The sequence below is a fragment of the Pomacea canaliculata genome, linkage group LG13 (genome assembly GCF_003073045.1).
Source record: "Pomacea canaliculata isolate SZHN2017 linkage group LG13, ASM307304v1, whole genome shotgun sequence".
Classification (NCBI taxonomy): Eukaryota; Metazoa; Mollusca; class Gastropoda; order Architaenioglossa; family Ampullariidae; genus Pomacea; species Pomacea canaliculata.
Genome location: NC_037602.1, coordinates 16,995,827 through 17,017,726, shown reverse-complemented (window position 1 = coordinate 17,017,726; position 21,900 = coordinate 16,995,827). Strand labels below are relative to the sequence as shown.

General features: G+C 36.9%; 2 protein-coding genes across 3 annotated transcripts in view; one reads left to right on the top strand and one right to left on the bottom strand.

Moving 5' to 3' along the window:
- Window positions 1-6,251, top strand: part of LOC112553753 — an 8,884-nt gene extending 2,633 nt beyond the window's left edge. For both annotated transcript variants that reach the window (XM_025221172.1, XM_025221173.1), the window contains exons 4-7: window positions 1,100-1,239; window positions 1,746-1,786; window positions 2,534-3,176; window positions 3,709-6,251. In XM_025221172.1, coding sequence (XP_025076957.1) covers window positions 1,100-1,239; window positions 1,746-1,786; window positions 2,534-3,176; window positions 3,709-3,809 — 925 coding nt within the window. In that variant the 3' untranslated portion in view covers window positions 3,810-6,251. The remainder of the gene's footprint in view (window positions 1-1,099; window positions 1,240-1,745; window positions 1,787-2,533; window positions 3,177-3,708) is intronic.
- On the bottom strand, window positions 4,676-21,900 carry LOC112553751. The gene is given in 8 exon segments (XM_025221169.1): window positions 4,676-9,060; window positions 9,757-10,001; window positions 11,836-12,915; window positions 12,918-13,136; window positions 13,139-14,348; window positions 15,393-15,516; window positions 19,071-19,088; window positions 21,374-21,900. Coding segments are annotated over 8 exon segments (3,594 nt in total). The 5' UTR covers window positions 21,466-21,900; the 3' UTR covers window positions 4,676-8,454.

Below are 21,900 nucleotides of genomic sequence, written 5' to 3'. Positions count from 1 at the left end.
ATGTGCATGTTCAAAATGGTCACTATGCAAGCATCCAATACCATATTAATATTTCCAATACTTAAGTCTGTTTTCACTGAACATGATTTCGTAAAGTTGGTTAAAGCATCACCTTCTAAAGAGTAGTAATTCAACCTTTGTAAACCTCTATATAGATATTCAGCACATGCATTCAAGTTCTGATCAAACTTTACTTTGTTTGTTGTAAGGCACAACACAGAAAATTAAAAGATATATAAACAAAATATGCAAACAGTCTAACTTTTACAAAATGTTTGCCAGCTACATCTGAAGATTCAGCTTTGTGAATCGACAGCACTCATCCATGTGCAGTTATAAACCCAGCAATAGAACTTTAACATCAGTAACCTTAATGGCCTCCTTCAACATTAGGAAAGTCATTCTCACCAGTCCTGGCAGATCACAACAAAGAAGTCCGCTGTCTTAGACATCGAATTGAAAATTGCTAACCATGGTTAACGTTCAGTCTTGGTGTTAATTTATTGATTTTTTTTTTTTTTTTTTACACTTAAGGTAATATCTACCGGCAGATAACAATAAGCAATAATCTGTTTGCAGCCTTAGACAAGCGTCTATCGTACCTACCATTTGGTCGTGTAGTCTGTCTTTGCCAACGCAATAGCCCTGTTCCTCCCATGAGTTTGAGACTGGGGAGCCCTCGGGCTCGAACATGTAGGGTTTTATTTGTACATCTGGTTCTGAAAAGCTGCTACTATCACATGATAAAAATATACCTTCAGCGTCCATAGAATCTCACATGTCGCTTATTCTCCCTCTCTGTTGTTGACTGCAGGCAGTGTTGTGTTGGTGTGACCACTAGCATGACAGTACACAAAAGGGAGATTTCGCCACATTCGCTGATTGCAGGTCCAAATCATGTGCTTTATTACCAGATAATTAATGAATGAGGTTTTGATTCTGAAATTCACAGGTTAGTTTTATATCATCTACATCTATCGAAATCTGCAAAAAACGCAAACCATTTGGGTTGGTCTTTAAAGTGACTGACAGATATTGATAACTAGAAAGATGCTTTTGCCACCTTTTGAACTGATTTGTTTTGACTTCTGCTGTTCAGAATATATACTTCACAGGAGTATGTGAATGAGCACTTAGCTGTATTCCACTCGAGTTATGTGACTGACTGTGTGCAAGCCGGTTCTAAAGAGAAGGTGATCCTTGGGAAGTATTTCCTGCCACCAGCTGACATTGCAGAATGTAAAAATCCTTTTTTTTTCTTGTTTTGTTTTCTGCTCTTAGACATTCTTGCCTTTGAGGGCAATGTTGCCATATACTGAAAGCTTTTCAGCTGCTACATAGCTTCTGTATTGGTAATATTTCTTTAGATGATGTGCTTTTAGGAGCCAAGTGCACATGTTGATAGGTGCTAGTCAATTAATGGCTAATAGAGTCAGCTCATAAAACAGTGATGATATCTGGACATCATTTGATCTGAAGAATTAGTTATTATTACTATCAATTATTTATGAGGAGATTTTCATGACTTACAGCTATATCAGGAAGAGGTTGGTGGATATTTTTCATTAAGGTTTTAATAGTTCTTTGAGCTGTTGCTTTTATGAAATCGTAATATTTATTTGTGTGCATTTAAATGCACGTATTTGGTAGTTTTTCTTGTGAAATCATAGAACTCTTTTGAGTGTACACTTTATAAATACTACTCACTTTGTTCTCTTCACTATGTCATCATCATTTTGTTACAGTTGTCAAGAAGCAGCTGAATTTCTGTTGGGATTTACAGCTAGTAAGTGAAAGCAAAACAAAGTAGTAGGTTTTTTTTTTTGGTCTTACTTTTAGTTGTCACAGTTGTTACTCTGTGTTCTATAATAATAATAAAGTTGATTTATAGAGCACATTACACCACCATCAAAGGCAAGCTCAAAGTGCTTTACAAAAAAAAAAAAACAAAACACACACATAGACAATTTCAATAGTAAATGCTGATCTCAAAAACAAGATTAATGCATGTTCCTTAGTGGTGGGTTTTTTTTCAGAGTGTGTGTCAGTAATAATTTATATGGTACCATATTGTTGGCAACATGTCAAATCTGGTCTTTTTTTCGCATTATGAAAGTGCATTGTTATTTGAGATAATAATCTTGGATATTTGTGCATCTGAGTAATTGACTTAAAAGATATGGTTGTATACTGATACTATTGTCTGCTTATCTCATCACACTAGATTTGTTTAATTTTAAAATCAGTTGCTAATCTGGAACATTCGGCTGAAATATCACATTTGATTTTCACTTTTTTTATAATTTTTATATATATATATTTAAATAAGAAGGTGATTAATGAAAAGTATTTTGAATCTTTCCTTTTTTTTCTCTTATATTCCTCTGAAGATACAAGCTGTTAAAATTCAATGGAGAACATTTTATAATGCATGAAATAATACATGAGGTATGAATGTGATATAATTTTTTGTAATTAATGATGTAACAGAATACTTATAATGGTATATTTACATTATTTTGTACCATTGCAGGCCAGCACTCAAAAACCAGCAAATGCAAGTTTTGAAGCAGAGTCATCCTGTTCTTTGACAGAAGGAACAATATCTGGGAAGATATCTTGCTCTGATCAAGCTCCTACTGTTACTTCTCCAGCATCTGGCTCTGAGAGGCCCCAAAGGTCTTCAGCCCAGAGACTGGCACCATCCTCAAGGTGCCAGGCACTTTCAGGCAGCAGGATCTCAAGCAGAAAAAATGGGGATAGGTCACTAGAAGCGCAACAAACTCCCAAACCTGGTTGTTTGTCATCTAGCAGAAAACGAAGGACAGAGTCAACACCAAGTTTGCATCACTCCCCATCTAAGAGTCTATGTGATCAAGGCACATCTGATTCACAGGACTTCACAAGAGAGCAGAGAATAGGTAATCCAGAAAAGTCACAAATGATAGGTCCCTCTAGGAGACAAAGGCAAGAGACAGAGCACAGAAATGCTGAGAGAGTCCAGCAAGAAAGTGTAGTAGTTTCTGCTGATGTTCATACTTCTGTCAGTGGTGAGAGACAGGACCAGCAATTGCAAAGAAGAGACAAAACAAATAACAATAAGCGAGCAAAACCAATGGTGTCTAGCAGATCAGACCCAGAAGAGGAGGAATTGGGTGTTTGTGAAATGTCTGAAGGTAAGTGTTGTTCTCTCATATTATACATATAGTTATGAGTGCATGGTTTTTATATCCTTTCGTTTTTCCCTGTTTAAGTTTTCCCTTTTATAACTAGTCAACATCTTAAATTTAACAGACGACAGTTAAAAAACTGTGGAAAAGGTGAGTATACACGTAATAGATAACTGAAGAGGTTTGAATGTCACTCCCCCAACTTCTATTTAATCCAAACCATATTATTCAAAAACAGAAGTCAAAATTGTTCATTTTTCAGGTTACTAAAGTATACATTAAGAATATTAGTTTTTTCTTTTGTTAACTAGCCTCAAAAAATCTGATCAGCATTTTTCTTTGACAGAAAACCTAAGCACCCTGTGTCCGAGACAGTTTCGGGATTATTTATCCCTCGCAGTATCTTGTATATTTTAAAATGTTAAAAGACATTAATGATTAGCATGCTTTATTTGATATGAACAAAACCACAAAATCATTTTTTAACACCTCTCCATTTATTTATTATTATTTTTTTTATCCATTTTGTCTGTTCTAGAATTGGAAGTGATCAACATCAAAGATCTGCCTAAAGTTTCTGGGGTGCTTGAAGATTTTATACCTGGTGAAAATGGTTGTATAGTTTATATTAGGCATTAGTAAAATGCTGCAATATATTTTCAACTGTTTCCATTGTATTGTTAGAAGAATTATTGTTACTGTATTGAGGCAATGTTAAAAGTACGCATTGGTACTAAGCATTGTTTTGTTAACACTTTTTGCCATCATCTTGTTATTCTTCTTCTTATCCTTTCCTCTTCCTTTTTGTAGTTCACAACTGTTTTTCAATCTTTGTTATGCTGCTCATTATGGTCAGCCATTTTTATGTGATCTTTCCAACGTATTATTTGAGGTTATGTGCCCAATGGCATTGAACACAACAGTTTTATACAAGTTCAGATTGTATACAGTCAGAAATTAAAAGTGAATGTTATTTAGTAGGTGGAATATGAAAAACATTTGAAAGGTTATTTGATATAATTGAGTCATTCATCTTGAGGTATTTTAATTCTCCTGCTGTTAGAGGAATTAAAGTCACCTGCTCAAACCACATTCACTCATTGCCATGCAGACATTGCCCTCTTTAAGGCACAATGAATTGATATTATCTATGATGCTGGAAAGGGTCCTTCTTATTGGCATTTTCTTATAAAGTTTGAAGTCTCTCTAACACTAGGTTCCTTAGCCTTTTCTATTCTTTATCATAGTACTTCGCATATTGACATGAGTTTGATACATAGTGTGTGTCAACACTCACTTTTGTTATGCACATTACTGTTCAGTGAGTTATGATAAGATATATAAAGTTCTACAACTGTTTGCAAATGGGTCTGTTTTACAGTTTGTTGCTTATTTGTACTTGTTCAAATATTTCCATTGTGTAAATTTGTATAAATATCAATTTTTTTTATTATAATCAGCAGTAAATAAACCTTGTGCTGATGAACACATATGAACACATGAAATCTATAACCAATAAGGTTGTGTTTATTAAGAAGACAAGCGAGCAAATAAATGGCTTCAAATACATCTTGGTGCCATGTACAATAAAGCACATCGCAAACTTTTAATCAAAAGCAAGTGTTTTGAGTTTATAAAACACTGCAAATAAAGGAATGTAGATATAAAGTATATTAAAGAGTACGACAATAATGTAAACAAATGCTTAGCTTAGCAAAGACTGCTATCATTATCCTTATATTGAAAAGAATTATATCAGTATTAACTTTCAAATATGCATGAGGCTAAACATGCTGAATTTCTGCTTAGCATATGTGGAAGCAGCAGAAAGAGATTTGTTTTTATAATGGCTTTTTACGTCTTTGAGATATGAGAAAATACTGCAACGAGTGTTTCTTCAGTTTTAAATGAAGGTATGATGAATAGTATATTACATACTGTAAAGAACTAAATGTGTTTACCTCTTACTTTAATTTAATTCCAATGCTGTTATATTTTATGGTGACATTTGCAATCAGTAGTAAAAGTATTTCTAAGCATATATGAAAATTTATCCAAACCTACACTGTATAACATGTATATTCTGGGATTATTTGGAAAAAGACTGATATCCCAGTTATATGAGATTATCAGTATTGTATATATAGTTCAAGCTTAGCACAAATATCCAGTAGAATCTACAATTCAAAAATCCCAGATATTTGATATAGTACAACCAGAAGTCTAAACTCAGCTTTATACCAAAATGAAAATTAGGTCTGAAAAATACACATAAAGAAAAGGTAACTCGCTAAAGATAAAGCAAATCAAACAGCAGTGCAACTGCAACCATAATTAGATTCAAAGACCTTTATAATCATGACTTTATAAGGACCTTCATACTTGTGTCATTTACAGAAACCTTATGCTATCCATCATATTAGGGAAATTGTTGCTTAAAAATCCTGATAATTTTATGTATGGTCTGCAAATTTCTTGACCTATGTGTCTATGCCAGTGATTCTCAAAATATTTCAGGCCATGGACCACTTTACTAAAGTAAAAAATATGGCGGACCACCAAGACCTAAAATCACTCTGTACTGTGAATTTCAAACTTAAATTGACGCATCTGTTTCTTAACAGTTCGAAACAAAATGTACTTTTGTGACAGTAGTATCATAATAAAGTTTACATAAAATTGAATACTAGCAAAGTACACATAAAATTAAAAATAAGGAAATGCACTTTGTTACTAAGAGGTAACAAATGACGCAATGCTCGCGCTTTGACATAAAGACTTAGTTGGTAAGCAACCATTTTATGCGAATGAGCAGTTGAACATTGATAAAATTAAAACTTGTGTGAAATGAATACTGGACTAATTAACGTATCTGGTGATTTAAACATCACTTTGCTGACATATGACCACACTTTGAGAACCACCGGTCTATGCTACTGTTAACTGAATAGTGCAATGTAATGCCTGCTACACTATATCACCCTGAATTTACTCAAAATGGTGTTGACTGCCTCCAGCTTCAAAAGCATAGGACAGAAATGGTGCATTTTAAGTCAGTATATAGATTGAAGTCCTGGAATTTAAAAAAAAAACCTACAAAAAAGGCAGGAAAGGACATTTTATGTTAGCTGTTCTGTATTTCAAATAACCGGATATTCTGGTAGTGGAGACAAAGAGCTTTCTACTCACCGAAATTTAGAGCGCTAGTTTTGTAAAATTATCACAAGCAAATCAATAAAAATCAAATACCTCACATCACAACTAATGAGACAGCATGACACTGAATCTTGGAAATCACAATAATTGCAAAAGGTTTCTACAGTAGAACACAAAGTCCTGACCAAAGTCATTTTTAGTGGATTGATGCCATTTTCAATCGATTTTTCATTTAACAGTTCATAATTCCTCTCTTTTTTTTTTCCTTCTGCCACACATGCACACCTGCAAGCATAACCTGTACTTTCAGTTCCACATTATCCTGCCATTGAATATATTGTTGACAAACCACTAAAAGTTTTCATAACTGGAATGTACTGATATGATCTCCAAAAATGCATAATCATCTGCTGCTAAATTGGCTGCCACAGAGATCTTATCATTGTCAACTTCATTTGCCATGGAGCCTTACTAAATGCTCAGTTCTCATACTCAGTAGTCCTCTTTACAGTCATTAGCATTGTTCCCTGGAGACGGTTCCCTATTAACAAATGCCAAGTGCATTTTCTACTGCCCTGAAGCAGATCCTTTCAAATACATCTGAAATACAGGATCATTGTATGCAAAATATTATGCAACATAGGGTCAAATAGCACAACCATTTGTGGAGATTCATTATGTAAAAAAAAAAAATAACAGGAGATACTACAAAACAGTGCTAGTACTTCACATTGAATTATTTTTTAAATATAGCCTTAGAAAAACTATAAGAGCCAGCAAAAATTGTATGTATATTTACTCTCAAAAGCTGTGCATAGATTATTTAAGTGGACAGATTTGCCATCTAATAGTGTTTAGGCACCTATAAAAAGATCCTAGCAGAAACAGTGGTAATCACCATTTGATAATGTCATTACATACCTTGTATGAACATGTTAATTTATGTACATGTTGTCTATAACATGTAAAAAAAATTGACATAGGTGTAAAACATGATAAATACCTTTCTGCCTTAAATGTACCCTTAAATTCGTGTTCATCCTTGAGATGGGTGTCAACATGAATCTGCTCAAAACATTTTATTTTTTTTCAGTTTGTAATGCATGTCTTAAGATTTGTGCAGTAACATTCATGTGAAACCACACTGCATTACTTTGCAGACAGGGTGTCTCTTTAAACATCCTGCATTTTCAGGAATAAATTGGCTTAATGACCTAATATGTTTTATGCATTTCAAGTCATCCATAAAAGGAAAAAAAATCTCTTCAGTAAATTAATGAAAAGCTAGAAAGTTGTGAAGATTTTTCTTTTTTATAAAAAAGGTTTATAAGTCTAACATAAAAACAAAACACCAACAATAAATGTGAAGATATACACCTTTGAAAGACAGCAGATAAGAAAACAGATTGAAAAATCAACCAAGTTAAATGTCTTTTTTAAGTTCTCAAGCCAGTTACACAACACATTTCTAATTTTTAACACTTTATGGCCTTAAAATCTATTTAGATAATAAATAATATAGAAAGAGCACATTTTAAAATGTTTTTAGAACTAAAATTGTTTTTAAAAAGATAAAATTGTTTAACCAGACTTGATCACATCAGTACAATTTTTTGCATGCACTTGTGCAAAGCATCTAAATAGTGTAAGAACGATTTTTGAAAAAAACTTTCTGTAGAACAGTTTCATGCTTCTAAAGTATGTTGTACAACTAGACCCAGGTGAGTATTTTTAAGACATCCAAAAAAATAGCTGGTGCTTACAAGTTCAAACAGAGGCTTGAAAGAAGTGACCAAGACAAATTTTCAATTTCAAGTGGTTGCATACTTTCACACCTGGCAATGCCTTTCTTGTTGGAGCAAGATATGTGAAGTGGAATATGTCCCTGTCATACAATACACAAGAAACAGCCGTTCATCATCCATCAATAACTAGAAGACTGCATGAAATTTTTTTCCAGTAAAAATGTACATGGCTGCATATCACTATTTTTGGTGACTTTTTCATTTTAATGTTCACAATCTTTCAATTTTTTACTGATGTTTCCTGTATCACTTTGAAAAAAAAACTCTAGAAGAAGTTGAGTTTTGTGCAATGTTACAAAAACTGATCCCAAACCTGTTTTTGATTAAAACATGTTCTCACTTGCTTGCATGATCTTTGCAATTTGTTGGTCAAATGTTTCGTTGTCACACCAAATGTGGTGATAAACAAAAATAGATGCGAAAGCCCTCTGTAGGGTGTTGAAGGCGTCAAGACACAGACACAAACAGTAGTTATCCATTGCAAGGTTGTACTCCGGATCAAGATCTGCTGCATTGCGAAAATGAAGTGCAGCCTCACGAAAGACCCCTAGTTCCATTAGAGCCAACCCTAGCATGGCTTGCAGGAAAGGAATATCATCATTGTGTGTGTAGATCTCGTCAAGCAGGTCGAACAGGCTGTGTTCTGCATGCCGCATCTGACCCAGCTGCTTGTAGGAGAGGAGGAGCAGGTAGTGAGCTAGTGCCGGAGCAGGTAGCAGGACCTCCTCTTGAGCCTCTACCTGATCTTGCAGGGCTTCTGGGAGGGTAACCTTCTCCAGACCACCATAGACAATCTCTGACACCTCCTCATCAGAAGCTTTAAGTGCATCTTGCAGATACAGGACAGCATCCTCGTAGTTTGCTTGGCTGTACAGGAAGTTGGCATACTTGACACAGACACACTGCTTGATTTCCAGCTTGAGGGACTCCTGTGTGCAATCAAGATTGTTGAGATTCCTTTTAAAATTGGTCTATGTTTGCAAATTACAGTAAAATTTATTTATACCAACATGACAAGATGCCAATAAAACAAAATGTACATTGCATTTGTACTACAGTTATTTTTTTAAACTTTGATGCTGTCGAAAATTATTATTAAACAGGAGGAAATTATTGTTAAATGTACAAGAGAGATGCACTGAGTGATGTGTCAGATGGTTTGCAACACACCTGTAAATGCATTTCCCGTTTCTATTTATACCTGATGCAAGTCTAATAAACTACGTCATCATAATCTTGTTTCTTCCTTTAGACAGAAAAGCAAGGAAAATGTGTAAGAAACATTAACCTAACAGCAAAGCAACAAGTTCACTCTTTACAGTTTACTGAAAAGGCAAGTAAATACTGGTCAAGTATGCGTGTCTGACTAAACTGTAAAGTGCTAACACAAGTCTTGGCTAAAACTGAAATTCCAAGTTCATTAGGGAATGAGCATTTGCACAGCTGGAATTTATTTTGAATATTTTCAACTCAGCAATTATCTACTGTTCTAGGGAAGGAACTGCTGCATTTAAAAACAAGAATAATTCTCTACAGCACAACATATCTTGAAATTAATTTTGCTTATCTCTTACGATGTCACGATTAGGTTAACAGGACAAGAATGAGGGGATTGAGATTCTGACCTGAAAGTACTGTTCAGTTGCAAGGATCATCTCCAACTCCTGATCAATCTCCTCACAGATGCATGCCTTTACATAGCACATGGTAGCCAGGCTACCCAGAGTAACACACATTTCTGGGCCAAGCTGACCATTATGCAACTCACGAAACACATCCAAGCTCTCCCGGTACGACTCAATTGCTTTGTCCACATGACCTGCCATGGTATGCATCTGGCCCAGCTGGTGAAGTGTACTGACTAGATCCCCTGTAAAGACAGCTAAGCTTTAAACAACACAACATCACCAGAAAATGTCCAAAATTAACTCACAATTATCATGATCAATAGTTTCGGGACTTATTATGTGCACAATTTAAAATTTAGCTAGAAAAAAAACTATTTGAGTGCTCAAGTTCAATGAAAACAAATAATGAAGTAAGTAAATATTATTTTTGAAAAGCCATGTGGGAAGATAGGGGTGAGGAAAGATGAGTAAGATGTTTAATCAAAAACAAAAATGTGCCCGAACTGGTCTCCTGCAAGTCAACCATCAAAAGAAGAAACCACGAGAATGTAGAAAGAAGGGTGTCCCTGTGTGTAGAAAAAAAAAACAAAAACACCTAAACACTCCTTCCCCACCACCCCAAATAATGCCTTGCTGATCTTCATGCCAATGAAAAAAGTAAATAGTTTTCAAAAAAGAGACGGAAGGTTTGTATAGGAGCAGACATTGTTATGAAGATAATCACTTATCTGATAAATGCAATTCATATTTCAATGGTCCCCACATTATTATCAAGCTAATCACTTGTCTGATAAACAAAATCACTATTTCAATGGCCCACAAAGTCCTTGCCTGGGTTTCGTCAGCCTTTATGTCTCCAGATTAGGAGAGCCCACACATTTAATGAGGTGACACATCATGCTGACAATTTTATACTTCGGAGAAAATAATAATCCATATGGTCTGGATAAGATATTTTATATATAAAACAAAGGTGATATAAATGCTCACGTTTGCAGTCATCGTCACAGTCAAAGAAGTCAGCGTCAATTTTTAAAGAACAAGCACTTTAGAAAAATCGATAGCGGGACTGTCCCGTATAACCTGTAATGGTCAAGTATTTGGGTTTTAAAATTTGATGTAATAAATAGCTGTCAACATCTTTAATGAATCCCCACATATTTAAAACTTTGGGAAACCTGTTGCTATACTTGTTTTCAAGAGTGAAAAACTTAGGATGATAATAAAATGTGGATGAATTTTACTTCTATGCACTGTATTGGAAGAACTGCTCTAGCTAAAATGTTGCCTCATCATTAAAAAAAGGTTAAAGTAAAATTTGAAAAGATTGCTTGTACCACCATTTCCTCTCTATCTCTCTTAAGGCTCTTATAATACTTAAGATTCAGTCTCTATCATGTTAGATTGTGGTTCTTTTGATTGATAGGTTTAGATGGTATATGAATGATGGGTGTGCTGTGGTGAAGGTGTGTGATTGGGGGAAAGAGCATTTTAAGGTGAGGTAGGATTGGTACAAACCACCTATGTTTTGCTGGCCAATGGCTGAGTGGTTGTTTTCTCTTTTAAGATGCAATTATTTTTCATATATGGTGTTGTAATTTATGGTAATGGTGTACGACTATGAGTAGGGACTTTTGTGTGTGTGAACAGGTAATGCTGTGTTCTGAGGTGTATGTATATTTTTGTGTAGAGTTTCTTGGTACTTGTATGGAAGTTGAGCATAACTGATCTTCATTGTGTTTATTACTGGACTATATGTACAGCAGCTTTAAGACAATGTATAGTTATTGTGATAAATGGTCATACACCTACTGAAGCTAGGCTCTTGATGCAATAAAAAAATCAATCTCTCTTTATACAAATGCCCCACTGTCCTCCCCAAATCACCTCCCTTTCTTAACTCAATCAACATGAGTTACCATTTTGATGACAACTATTAAAGATTATGATGCACAACCTAACATCTGGAAAGAGTTAAAGCAGTAATAATGACAAACCACCCCCACCGCACAAACAAAACAGATAAAGGCTGAAGGTATCAATATGCCTTTTCTCAGTTTTTTTTCTTATTCATACCTTTGATATCCTCTTCCAAAACATCCTGAATATCACGTGCCTGCTCAAGATAGTGAACAGCACTCTGATATTGCTTCATGCTGATGTGAGCATCTGCAGAGCGACTCAAAAGCTGGTTATGTAGTGCCATATCAAGGTCTTCAGTCGAAGAAACCATTGCTCCAGACTCACCACTACCACTGCGTGACATTTCGGACTCTGACTGTGAAGAGCTCAGTTTGTCACCAATGTCCAATGCCTCGTTGTAGTAGGTCAGTGCCGTCTTGTAGTCATACTGTGCAAAATAGCAATCGCCCAGAATCTGCAGGATACGCATGTGCTGCCGCCGCTCTCCAACAGTGCTCTCTTGCATTAAGAGGCGGCCAATGTTGAGGAACTTGATGGCTTTGTGCTGCAGGTTAAGGATATTGTATGTGTTGCCCAGAATGTACAGATTCTGGCACACCAGCCAGAATTTCTGCTGCCCAAGGTCTGGAATCTTCTCACCATGCAAGTTCCAGAAAGTCTCAAAGGCCTGGCTGCAGAAAGAAACACATTTGTGGTAAGACTTCATCTTGTAAAATGTTATGCCCATAAGTGAGAAGAGCAGTCCATGAAGAAAAGTGTGCAGTGTGAGGCCAAATGCATGCTTCACCATGTGCAAGGCCAGTTCAAAAATATGTGCAGCTCTTGGGTACACATGCAACATGAAGGTGGACACCCCCAACATGGTCAGTACATGGGCATTCTCTAGCGTAGCCTCTTTGCCATAGACGCCTGCCAGTCGAAAAAGGCCCAAAGCTTTCTCATAGAAGACGAGTGCTTCAGAATAACTTTTCTGTACAAAGTGGCAGTCTCCCAGCTTTCTAAGAGCCCGAGCTACAATATCCTTCTGTGTCTCCTCATTGTTTTCTAGAACTCCTAAAGCTTCTGTGTAGCAGCTGATGGCTGCATCCACATTGCCCATACTGGCTCTGTCTTTGGATGAGGAGCTGTCTTTGCTTGATGAGCTGTGATCTGCTTTTGCCCCTGAGTCTTGCTCGTCTGCAGCCTCCTTCTCAAAAAACTCGCAGATGGCGGCAATGACTTCCGAGTACAGGTATCCTCACTGAGATCTTCTGTAACATAGGCATTACCAAGGTTGATAAGAACCAGAGCCACATCCCTGTGGGCGTCATGATCCTGCAAGTCACGAAAGAGCTGCAAGGCTTTGTTCAAGTTAGTACGTCCTTTGTTGATTAATCCTTGCTTCAGGCACAGAAGTCCAGTGTTCTGCATCACCTGGGCACTGAAGCGCATCATTTCTGATGAACTGTCCTGAATTCATCAATGATCTCCAAGATGTTTTCACACAGAATCTCTGCCTGGGTGTATGCTTCTGCCTTTAGGAGATGATCAACAAGTCTGTGGTAGATCTTTGCTAGCATGAGCCTGATCATGTTCTCTTGAAGAGGGGAGAAAATTTCCTTCTCCTGCTCCTCTTCGATGTCATTAACAACACCTTCATCTTCAGCTACTGGCTGCAGACCATCTGTTTCTTCATCCTCCTCAATCACCAACTGGATGATGCCTTCAACAACATAGTCCTTTCTCTTTTCCAGAAAGAAATCCCACCCAGCCTGATCTACATTGCTGGAAGCCAGTTCAAAAGAGAATGAGTATTCTTTGACAGGTGTGTCTGTCTTGGACAGTTCCACAACATCACTGTAGTCAACAGCTTCAGTAGAGATGGACTCGCTGTCACCTGAAGCTGTGTCCATGTCCATGTTTTGTTTGGATGTGGATTTTACAGATGATGAGCTAGCATTCTCATCAAAAGCAAGAACCTCTTTCAGAATGTCCTTGACATCAGAGGAATGCATTCGGCGATGGCAGTACAACTGGATTCTGTGGAACCAGCTTGCACTACCAAAGTGACTTCTCATGACCTGCACTGGAGGTTCATGCAGGCTTTCCAGACTGAAGCCATGAGAAAGGTAGCCAGCATGGTAGGGTTTCATCAATCCAGAACCCTGACTTGCAGTTAATGGATAATGAGAAGGTGTCATTGGTGTCCGGGAGTGGACCACGTTAAAAGAATGGAATGGGTTGATTGCTCGCCAGTCCTCCTTCAACCAGTTCAGCAGAGTGCGTGCAACAACGTCCGTGAGATTCTGAGCTCGACCTGCAGCAAACTCTTGCTGGGCTGACAGCCAGTCTCTAGTCTGGTTGTCCAGCTCAGTATCCATGGCCCCCTGACAGAGCTTGGCAGCTTCTCCAAGCAAGGCTCCAGCATGCACGCACAGCCACAACCACTCCAGAGGGTTTTGGCGGTAGCTGCGACTCCGCCGTGTGCACACCTCGGCCAACCCTGTGTAAATATGCACCAGGCATGAGGCATCAGGAGACTTTTCCTGCACATGTCGAAATGTCCGCAGGAACTGTTTTTCAGCATCATCCAGCCGCAGCTCATCAAGACTCTTTAATGCCTGCTGGAGAAGAAGTCCTGTTTCACTTCCTCCTCCTCCTCCATTGCCATCACCTGCTGCAAGCATCTGTAACACAAAGGAGTAGCACAATAAAAGCATGTAAGTAAAAGGACATCAAGGCATATAAATAAAAATTAATCTCAGAAAAAATATATGCAATGTAAGTATATGTATCTCACAAAGCAGCAATAATTGTACTGAGCAAGACAACATTAATAGCACACCAAGGATAGAAGTAATACAACATTTACAATGCTTAACAATCAGACACTGCAAGCTACAACATCAGTAGGTGTCAGCAATAAGAAAAATAAAACCAACCATGTTTGTAATGTCGTGACCAAATATGTAAATGAGAGGCTATTACAAATCCAAGAGAAAAATCAACATTTAAGTATAAATTATCAGCATTTTTCTGATGACATGACTCAATGTAAGGAACATATCAAAAAAATGAAACATACTAATAATTTGATAACAGGGTTTGTTAATAAAAGTTTAATAATCATTTTTTTTGTCTCAAACTAGACAATCAGCAGATTTGTTAAACAATAAACACGATTCTTTTTAAAAAAATTTAAAAAGAGCTGTTGAAATGACATTTTGTATAATATACATTGTGCATATGACAGCACAAAGTTAAACATTATGTAGGGAGAAGTAACGCCCTTATGGTGACCTGTGGCCTGCAAATCAGCAAATTGTTCACTTCCTCTGCAGAACTGGATGTTACGGCTAGGTCAAGTTAACATAGTGGGCTTGCCTTAGTAAAAGGAATTTATTTGTCGACACATCTCTAACAATGTGAAGGCGACCCTATTCCCCCCCCCTTCCTACACACACACTTTCTCTCTCTTGCCATTCTCTTATGAAATACATAGATGGCTACATAAGAATATAATGATAGATAAACAAACACTTGCTTGTGCACATGAAGACAATTACTAAATGAAAATAATGTAGCTAGATGGGGAGTTAAAGAGAAAGCTGAGACTTAGAAAAAGATCCACAATGAGTGTAAGAGAGAGAGATGGGAGCGACAATGAGAAAAAGATATGGGAGAGAGTAAACTAGGGAGAGATGTTCTCCGACAGCTTGTAATTTACTTACATGTGCAAGCCCCTTGTTTGGTGAGTACTGATAAGTGTCTATGGTTAGATCTTCACTCTTGTGGGGACCTTCTCCACCTGCTCTGTACCTAGACCAGGGCCTTGGCTGTGGCTGGAGCTGAGCTCTGTGACAACAAAGAATGCCCACAAGTGAGGCAACAGACTTAAAAAAAAAAGGCTCTGATACACCAGACATGCAACCAGACACACAGACTAACCTGTAATCACACTGTGTAACAACCTGACACAGACTGCTTCAGTGCCGTTTGCAGCCTCTAAATGCTCAACCCAATAAAAAAAACACACCCTTGAAGTTGAACAAAGTAAATGAAACTGGGTTAACCGCCCCTGCTACATGAAACTCTTTATACTTGCCCCTGGTTTAATTCCTTCCCCTGCACCTTTTTGAAAAGGATTTCAGCACACTGTTGTGCATCCAAGCAAACTGCTCCCTGCTCTTGGATTTCATCAAGGTTGCATTCCCACACACAATTTGTGCATGCACACAGAAGTGTGAGTCAATGTCCAAACTACCATAGCATGCCCCTGACACAATTTTCTAGAAAAAAGACTGCCTGGCAGAGATATGTTTGTGGGGGTGGGTGGCGTGGGTGGCTGACCTGTAACCTCAGCTGAGCCTGAAGCCCATGAGTACTCATAAGTAAACAGGGACTGCTCTTTCCCTGAACCCTAAACACACCATGAAAGGTTAATGCTTCTCCTTTCACCAACCTTTGTTTCCTGGTCTCTCTACCAACATGAAGAGAGTTTGACTGGAAATGATGTAACAGAAAGGACAGAAACACTATCAAAAAATAATATTAATGCCTTTACATTGAAAACACGCATGTGAAATAGGAGTGTCAATGTGTGTGTGTTTAGTGGGGAAGGTCAAATCTTATTCCCTACTGTAGAACTTAGCTGGTTTAAAATCATGAACCACATGTTAATTAAAGATAAGCCTGTAAGCTCCAACCCACTCATGCAGTCAAATCTGCATTAATAATGATTGTGCATAATAAAGCATTCAGAACAATCTAAATATATTATAAAATATAAGAGAGAGGGAAGAAGATGGACAGAAAATCAAATATTTCTATTCTATCTTCTCCATAACTTTTTTAAGCTACCCTAAAAGGATAATACAACCTGGTGTGTATTATCTGTATATTACCTGTATTCTCCATCTATCATTGCAAACTGAATAAAATGAATTCTAAAAAACGCTGCACTTCAAGAGAACAATAACAACAACTCAAAAATGTTCTGCCTCATCCTTGCCCTTTGCCTTCATGCTTACCATGCTCCTCTGGTAAAGTCAGCAATATATTCTAGTACCAAAGACTCATTAACATACAAGCTCTGTCTATTGATTAAAGCCATCACGGAACCTTTGGTCACTGATCATGCAATAGCAATCAGTTTTAATATTATGCACTTGTGTAAACCCCAAATATTTTTCTGCAAACACATTTTATTCATGAGCAATCCTATAACCATTAGTGTAACATTAAAAACAGATCTCACAAATTTACAGACAAAACTGAATGAAGAACAGATATTTATTTAAAATACAAAATACCCATATATCCTTAATTACATGTGTTAACACATCATTTCTCTTTTCTGGAAGGTGCAAGTTCTTAAGCAACTTCACATAATGGAAGAGATCACAAGTGGTCCATAAAGCTTGATTTTTCTAAAGTTCCACCTGGTTAGACTATGTTCTATTGCATACAATCCTCTAGGTACTGCAACTGTATACACAACTGCAAGCAAATGTAACAGCATTTACAGACAATTGTTCCCAGGCTTAGCATGAGTGCACAAGAGACATTTAGCACGCAAATTTTAATTTCTTTTCTTACCAAAGAAGAGAACCCGAACCCACAATCCCCCCAAAATTTAATGTCTCTTACTTTCAAATAAAATTTTAAGACAAGGTACATCTCAGATCAAGGCATGTTTCATGACTGAGTACTCGAACTCTTTATGCCAGGGTCTATGCAAGACTCAATAGACATATAAAACCCCTATCCTCCAAACCTTTTGTTACCCACAAAGAGTAGGCTTGCATTACTGTCAATACCTCTTGCCTGATTGCAGCTGGCAACCAGCTTGTAACATCTGTGCATATTTTATGTCCCTGGCTACAGCATACATTTTGTACCTGTTATAAAAATTAAAAAAATTGTTGGGTCGAACAGTGACCTAAAGAAGAAAAAACTTCCCAGAGCAGTTTTGGGACTGCCTCACCATCCCTCAACAAGTCTTTTTGTTAGGAGTACAATTTTGCAACACTGACTCACTAACATAACCAGAAATACTGAATATATGAGTTGCCATTTGTGTGTGTGTGTGGGTGTGTTGAATTGTCAAATATGTGTGACTGGATGTATGATAATATAGGTGTGGTCTAGACGTAAGAATGCATGCTTTTTTAAAAAAGTTTTCTATGATGCACAACTTTATTCTTATCTTGTCTTCATCTTTATATTGTAAATAGTACTTGTTTTGTTTATAATTTTGATTATTTTGTATTAAAGCACACTTCATGAGTATAACTGCCCACTAAGATTAATAAAGTTACTCATTGTTATACTGTATGCATGTGCAATCACACTATGTAAAGGTAGTTAAATTTACCTTAGCCTTAGCTGCTGATATATTGATGGACAACCACAAAAAAAGAAAAAAATAGATAAAAATAAAAGACGCATACCTCATGGCCTAGTCGTCATAGCAGCCCTTGTGCAAGTGGCTCACTCTGTCTAAAATACCACCCACGGTAGGCAAACCCACTCATTCTACCCCCTTTATAGCTTCCCTAGTAAATCAACCATCCACTGCTGGTAGCTGGGTGGGAATCCAAGAAGGCTTTGAATGAGCAACTTGCTGCTACAAAGTCAATTACACCAAGTTTCTGTAAATGCAGAGATATAAATATATCCATAACCAGATGCACATAGAAACAGCTGGCTGAAACATGCATGCAAACTACATATGTGCATGCAGATCCTTCATTTGCCAGTCTCTGACATATACAATATTTTACATACACCAGCATGGACGTAAGCATTATCTTGCTTGTATGAGATGCTCATACTCATGCATACATCTGAATAGCAAAAGCAACAAATATGAGACAAGGCTACATATAGATATGCGATAAGGCTACATGCATTGTTTATCACAAAGTGATCACTATTAACCTTTATAGCTGATCCAACAGAGTTGGGCATCCTTAATCCAAATCATAAACAAATTTGTAAAACACACAAAAATATGCAAAATTTAGAAAGTAATAAAATTTAGACAAGTCTTAAAACATAACTTTGATGAGAATCAAGACCATAACTCCAGCACAGAAAAAATATTAGCCACTACACTATTGTGACTGCATAGTATTAAACTAGCATATGATAGTAGAGTTACTGGTAAGTCATCCAACTTGGTGGTAGCAGAAAAGTAGCTTACAGGCAAGCTACATATATACATTCAAAGCCCTTTTATAAGCTTTAAAGTCCTTTGATTACTGTGGGGAAAAATATGCATGTTCATATTGCCATAAGCCCACCAGAGGATCCATAAAATAATGCATTTACTTACAGCTAACACATTCATGAAGCCACAAACAGACAAACAAGCACAAGATTTGCCTTCATGTATGCATACACACCTTTGCTGTGTTTGTTCCCTTGGAAAATGAGGCAAAAAAATCTTGTTAGTACTATTAGCGAGTTATAGAATGGAGAAATAGCAGGCTACAGGAATGTGTAGAGGTAGTGAGACAGATAAAAATGTTAACACAAATATTAATATAAATGATTCTAAATTGCTGGGCCAGTGACTCTTGTGACAAAGTGTATTTGTAGGGCAGAAATGACATATCTTTAAGATCACACTTTTAGCATTTGTGGTTCTTGAACTAAACACATTGCAGAGGAGGATTAAACATTTTTCAGAGGAGAATTTAAAAGAAATCCCATTTCAGACGAGTATGTTTAGTTCTGAAAATCAACATCCTTCGAACACACATGGAATAACCTTGTGGCAGTCATTAAGCAAAGGTCTAGTTATTACATGTGTGTTTGTATGTGAGCAAGGATATATAACTAAGTTTGTATAGCAGCATGCATGTTTACGTACACACGAACACCTGCTAAGTGTATATTGATGTACTGCATTTGTGCACTGAAGTGTCCCAGGCCCTACTAGGAAATCAATAAGAAGACACTGTTAGCTTGCACAAAAAAACTCCATTCAGTAAGAGTAATCAACTGATCTGCAGCAGATATTTGGAAAAGCCAGGTGAACAAGATTCATAATGTTACTATCTCTTATGCTCAAAAACATCCATTTTTTTCCTTTGATAGTAGAGACGCCATAAATCCAAAGATGCATACTGTCAACTGTCTCCAAATAGGTTTCTTTGGTTCTTATGTTTAAAAGAGCAAAACTGGTTTGTCCATAAATGTTTTGAAGAGAGACTATATTAATAACAAAAATGTAAGCAATATGCCTGTGCACATATATATAAATAAATGTGTGTGTGTAAATTTCAAATGTTAGCAGCTGATTACCTTCCAATGTTGTCTATAGCAACAAATTATACTAAAGTTTCCAAACAATGCAGCTAAGTTTCTGTTTCTTCTTATAATATTTCTTTTCAACTTAATTATTTTCTGGGGACACTATAAAGCTTTTTGACCTACTCTCAAATTTAAAAACTAAAAGCTTGACTAGCTAGGAATAAAGCATATCCATGCAGGCTAAACCAGTTTCAAAATTCTGTGCCACACATTCTATTTTTGTTGCTAGGTCCTTTTCCATCCCTTATACACTTTTTTTTAAAAATTCAAATTCACTGCAGTACTTTCAGGTCTCATCTGTGCTTTCACTGAAGCAATTTTCTTACTTCTAGTAAATCTTTGTAATCAAACTTTTGATCTCGGGTCAGGTTTTTGAAAAAAAAACTGTTGTATTTAAACAGACCTGAATTAAATTGCTGCTTTAGAAAAAAACAAGTATTTACATCTGGTTGTTATCATTGGCAATGCTATCATTATTGTTTTATTTTTGTCTTGTAGTTCTTCTTAAGAATAAGGATGACCTGGCAGTAAATTCAAGGGTACATGTTGAAGATTATACCAATTAATTATAATTGCAAATATAAAGCAGACACATATTAATCAAGAATTATCATATAATGAAGATCCATGCTTGTGATCAATAAGTACACGATCATATAATATTGTACCACAAAATGCTAATAGCAGCTCTCAGTTTCTTTCTTTCTCTTTGCTTTTTGATTCAATATACTAACAAAGGCATGGAACTAAGGTTTAGTCTGATAGTTTTCACTCAGAGAAAACAACACAAATCTTTCATTATTCTAAACTGGGACCTCAACTCATGAGTTATGTAATAACTGAAAGGTGCCATGAACCGCCCTGCACATGTCCATTGTCATATTTACTGGAAATGAATTCCGACTTTTCTGAAAGTCACTTCTACACAAAATATGAGATATTTACTGGAAATGATCTCAGGTCTTTCCTGAAAGTCACTTAAGATAAGAGCTATTTATAATTCAAACGTTGTCAGTGTATTACTAGACAATCATGCGCTTTACCAGACAACATTCTAACTGTACTTTCTTGTGCATATATTTAAATTCCCAAACAATACAATCCACTTTTTCTGTTTATTCTAAGTAATAATTGTTCCTTAACTGTGTGATTGTGTTTGAAATCTAACACTTAATAATAATATCGTGTACAACGCATGTTGTGAGGCATTTTTAATATTTCTGAAGAACAATTAATGTTGCATGAGGAAACGTTTACTGGGCGAGGCCCACCATCTTGTGATAATTGAACCGTAGGTTATGCTGATAAACATTCAAACAACACATGCAGGGAAGTAAGTTTAAGTGTAGAAGATACGAGCTATGGCTAATGACATGCAAATCTATCTCACCTGTTACCAGGCCGCCCCGTTGTCCGTTCGAATACAAAACACCAGGTCGCCGATGGGTAGTCATGTCCACAGGCCAAGCGAAATGACTTCATAAGTATGCATAAACACCTTAATCCTTTTCCCTTTTCTTGATAAACAGGCCCAATGTTCCAGGCAACTCATGTGTTGTTGCTTTGTCTTCACGCTCACAGATGCCTCTCCCTGGGTAAGCCTACCCGTCCGTGCGGGGCAGACGACATCAACTGCTGGGCGCTTACGTAAGCAGTATAGACTAAATCGTTACAAGCCCATCCTCGGACAAGTGCATACTACCTGCCTGAAATGCAAGCCGCCTACAAGCGACTGTCAAATGCAAAGTTCTCAGCCCACTGGCTGCCAAGTTTTCAGGGGACAGTCTCCGCCTTCCGTGACCTAAAACTCCGTCGAGACTGGTGACCCCATCTGACCTACAGCGGAAATACAAATATGACGCCGACGACGTCTAGGCGCAGGAGCACACAACTCGTCACATGTAAAGCCAACTAGAG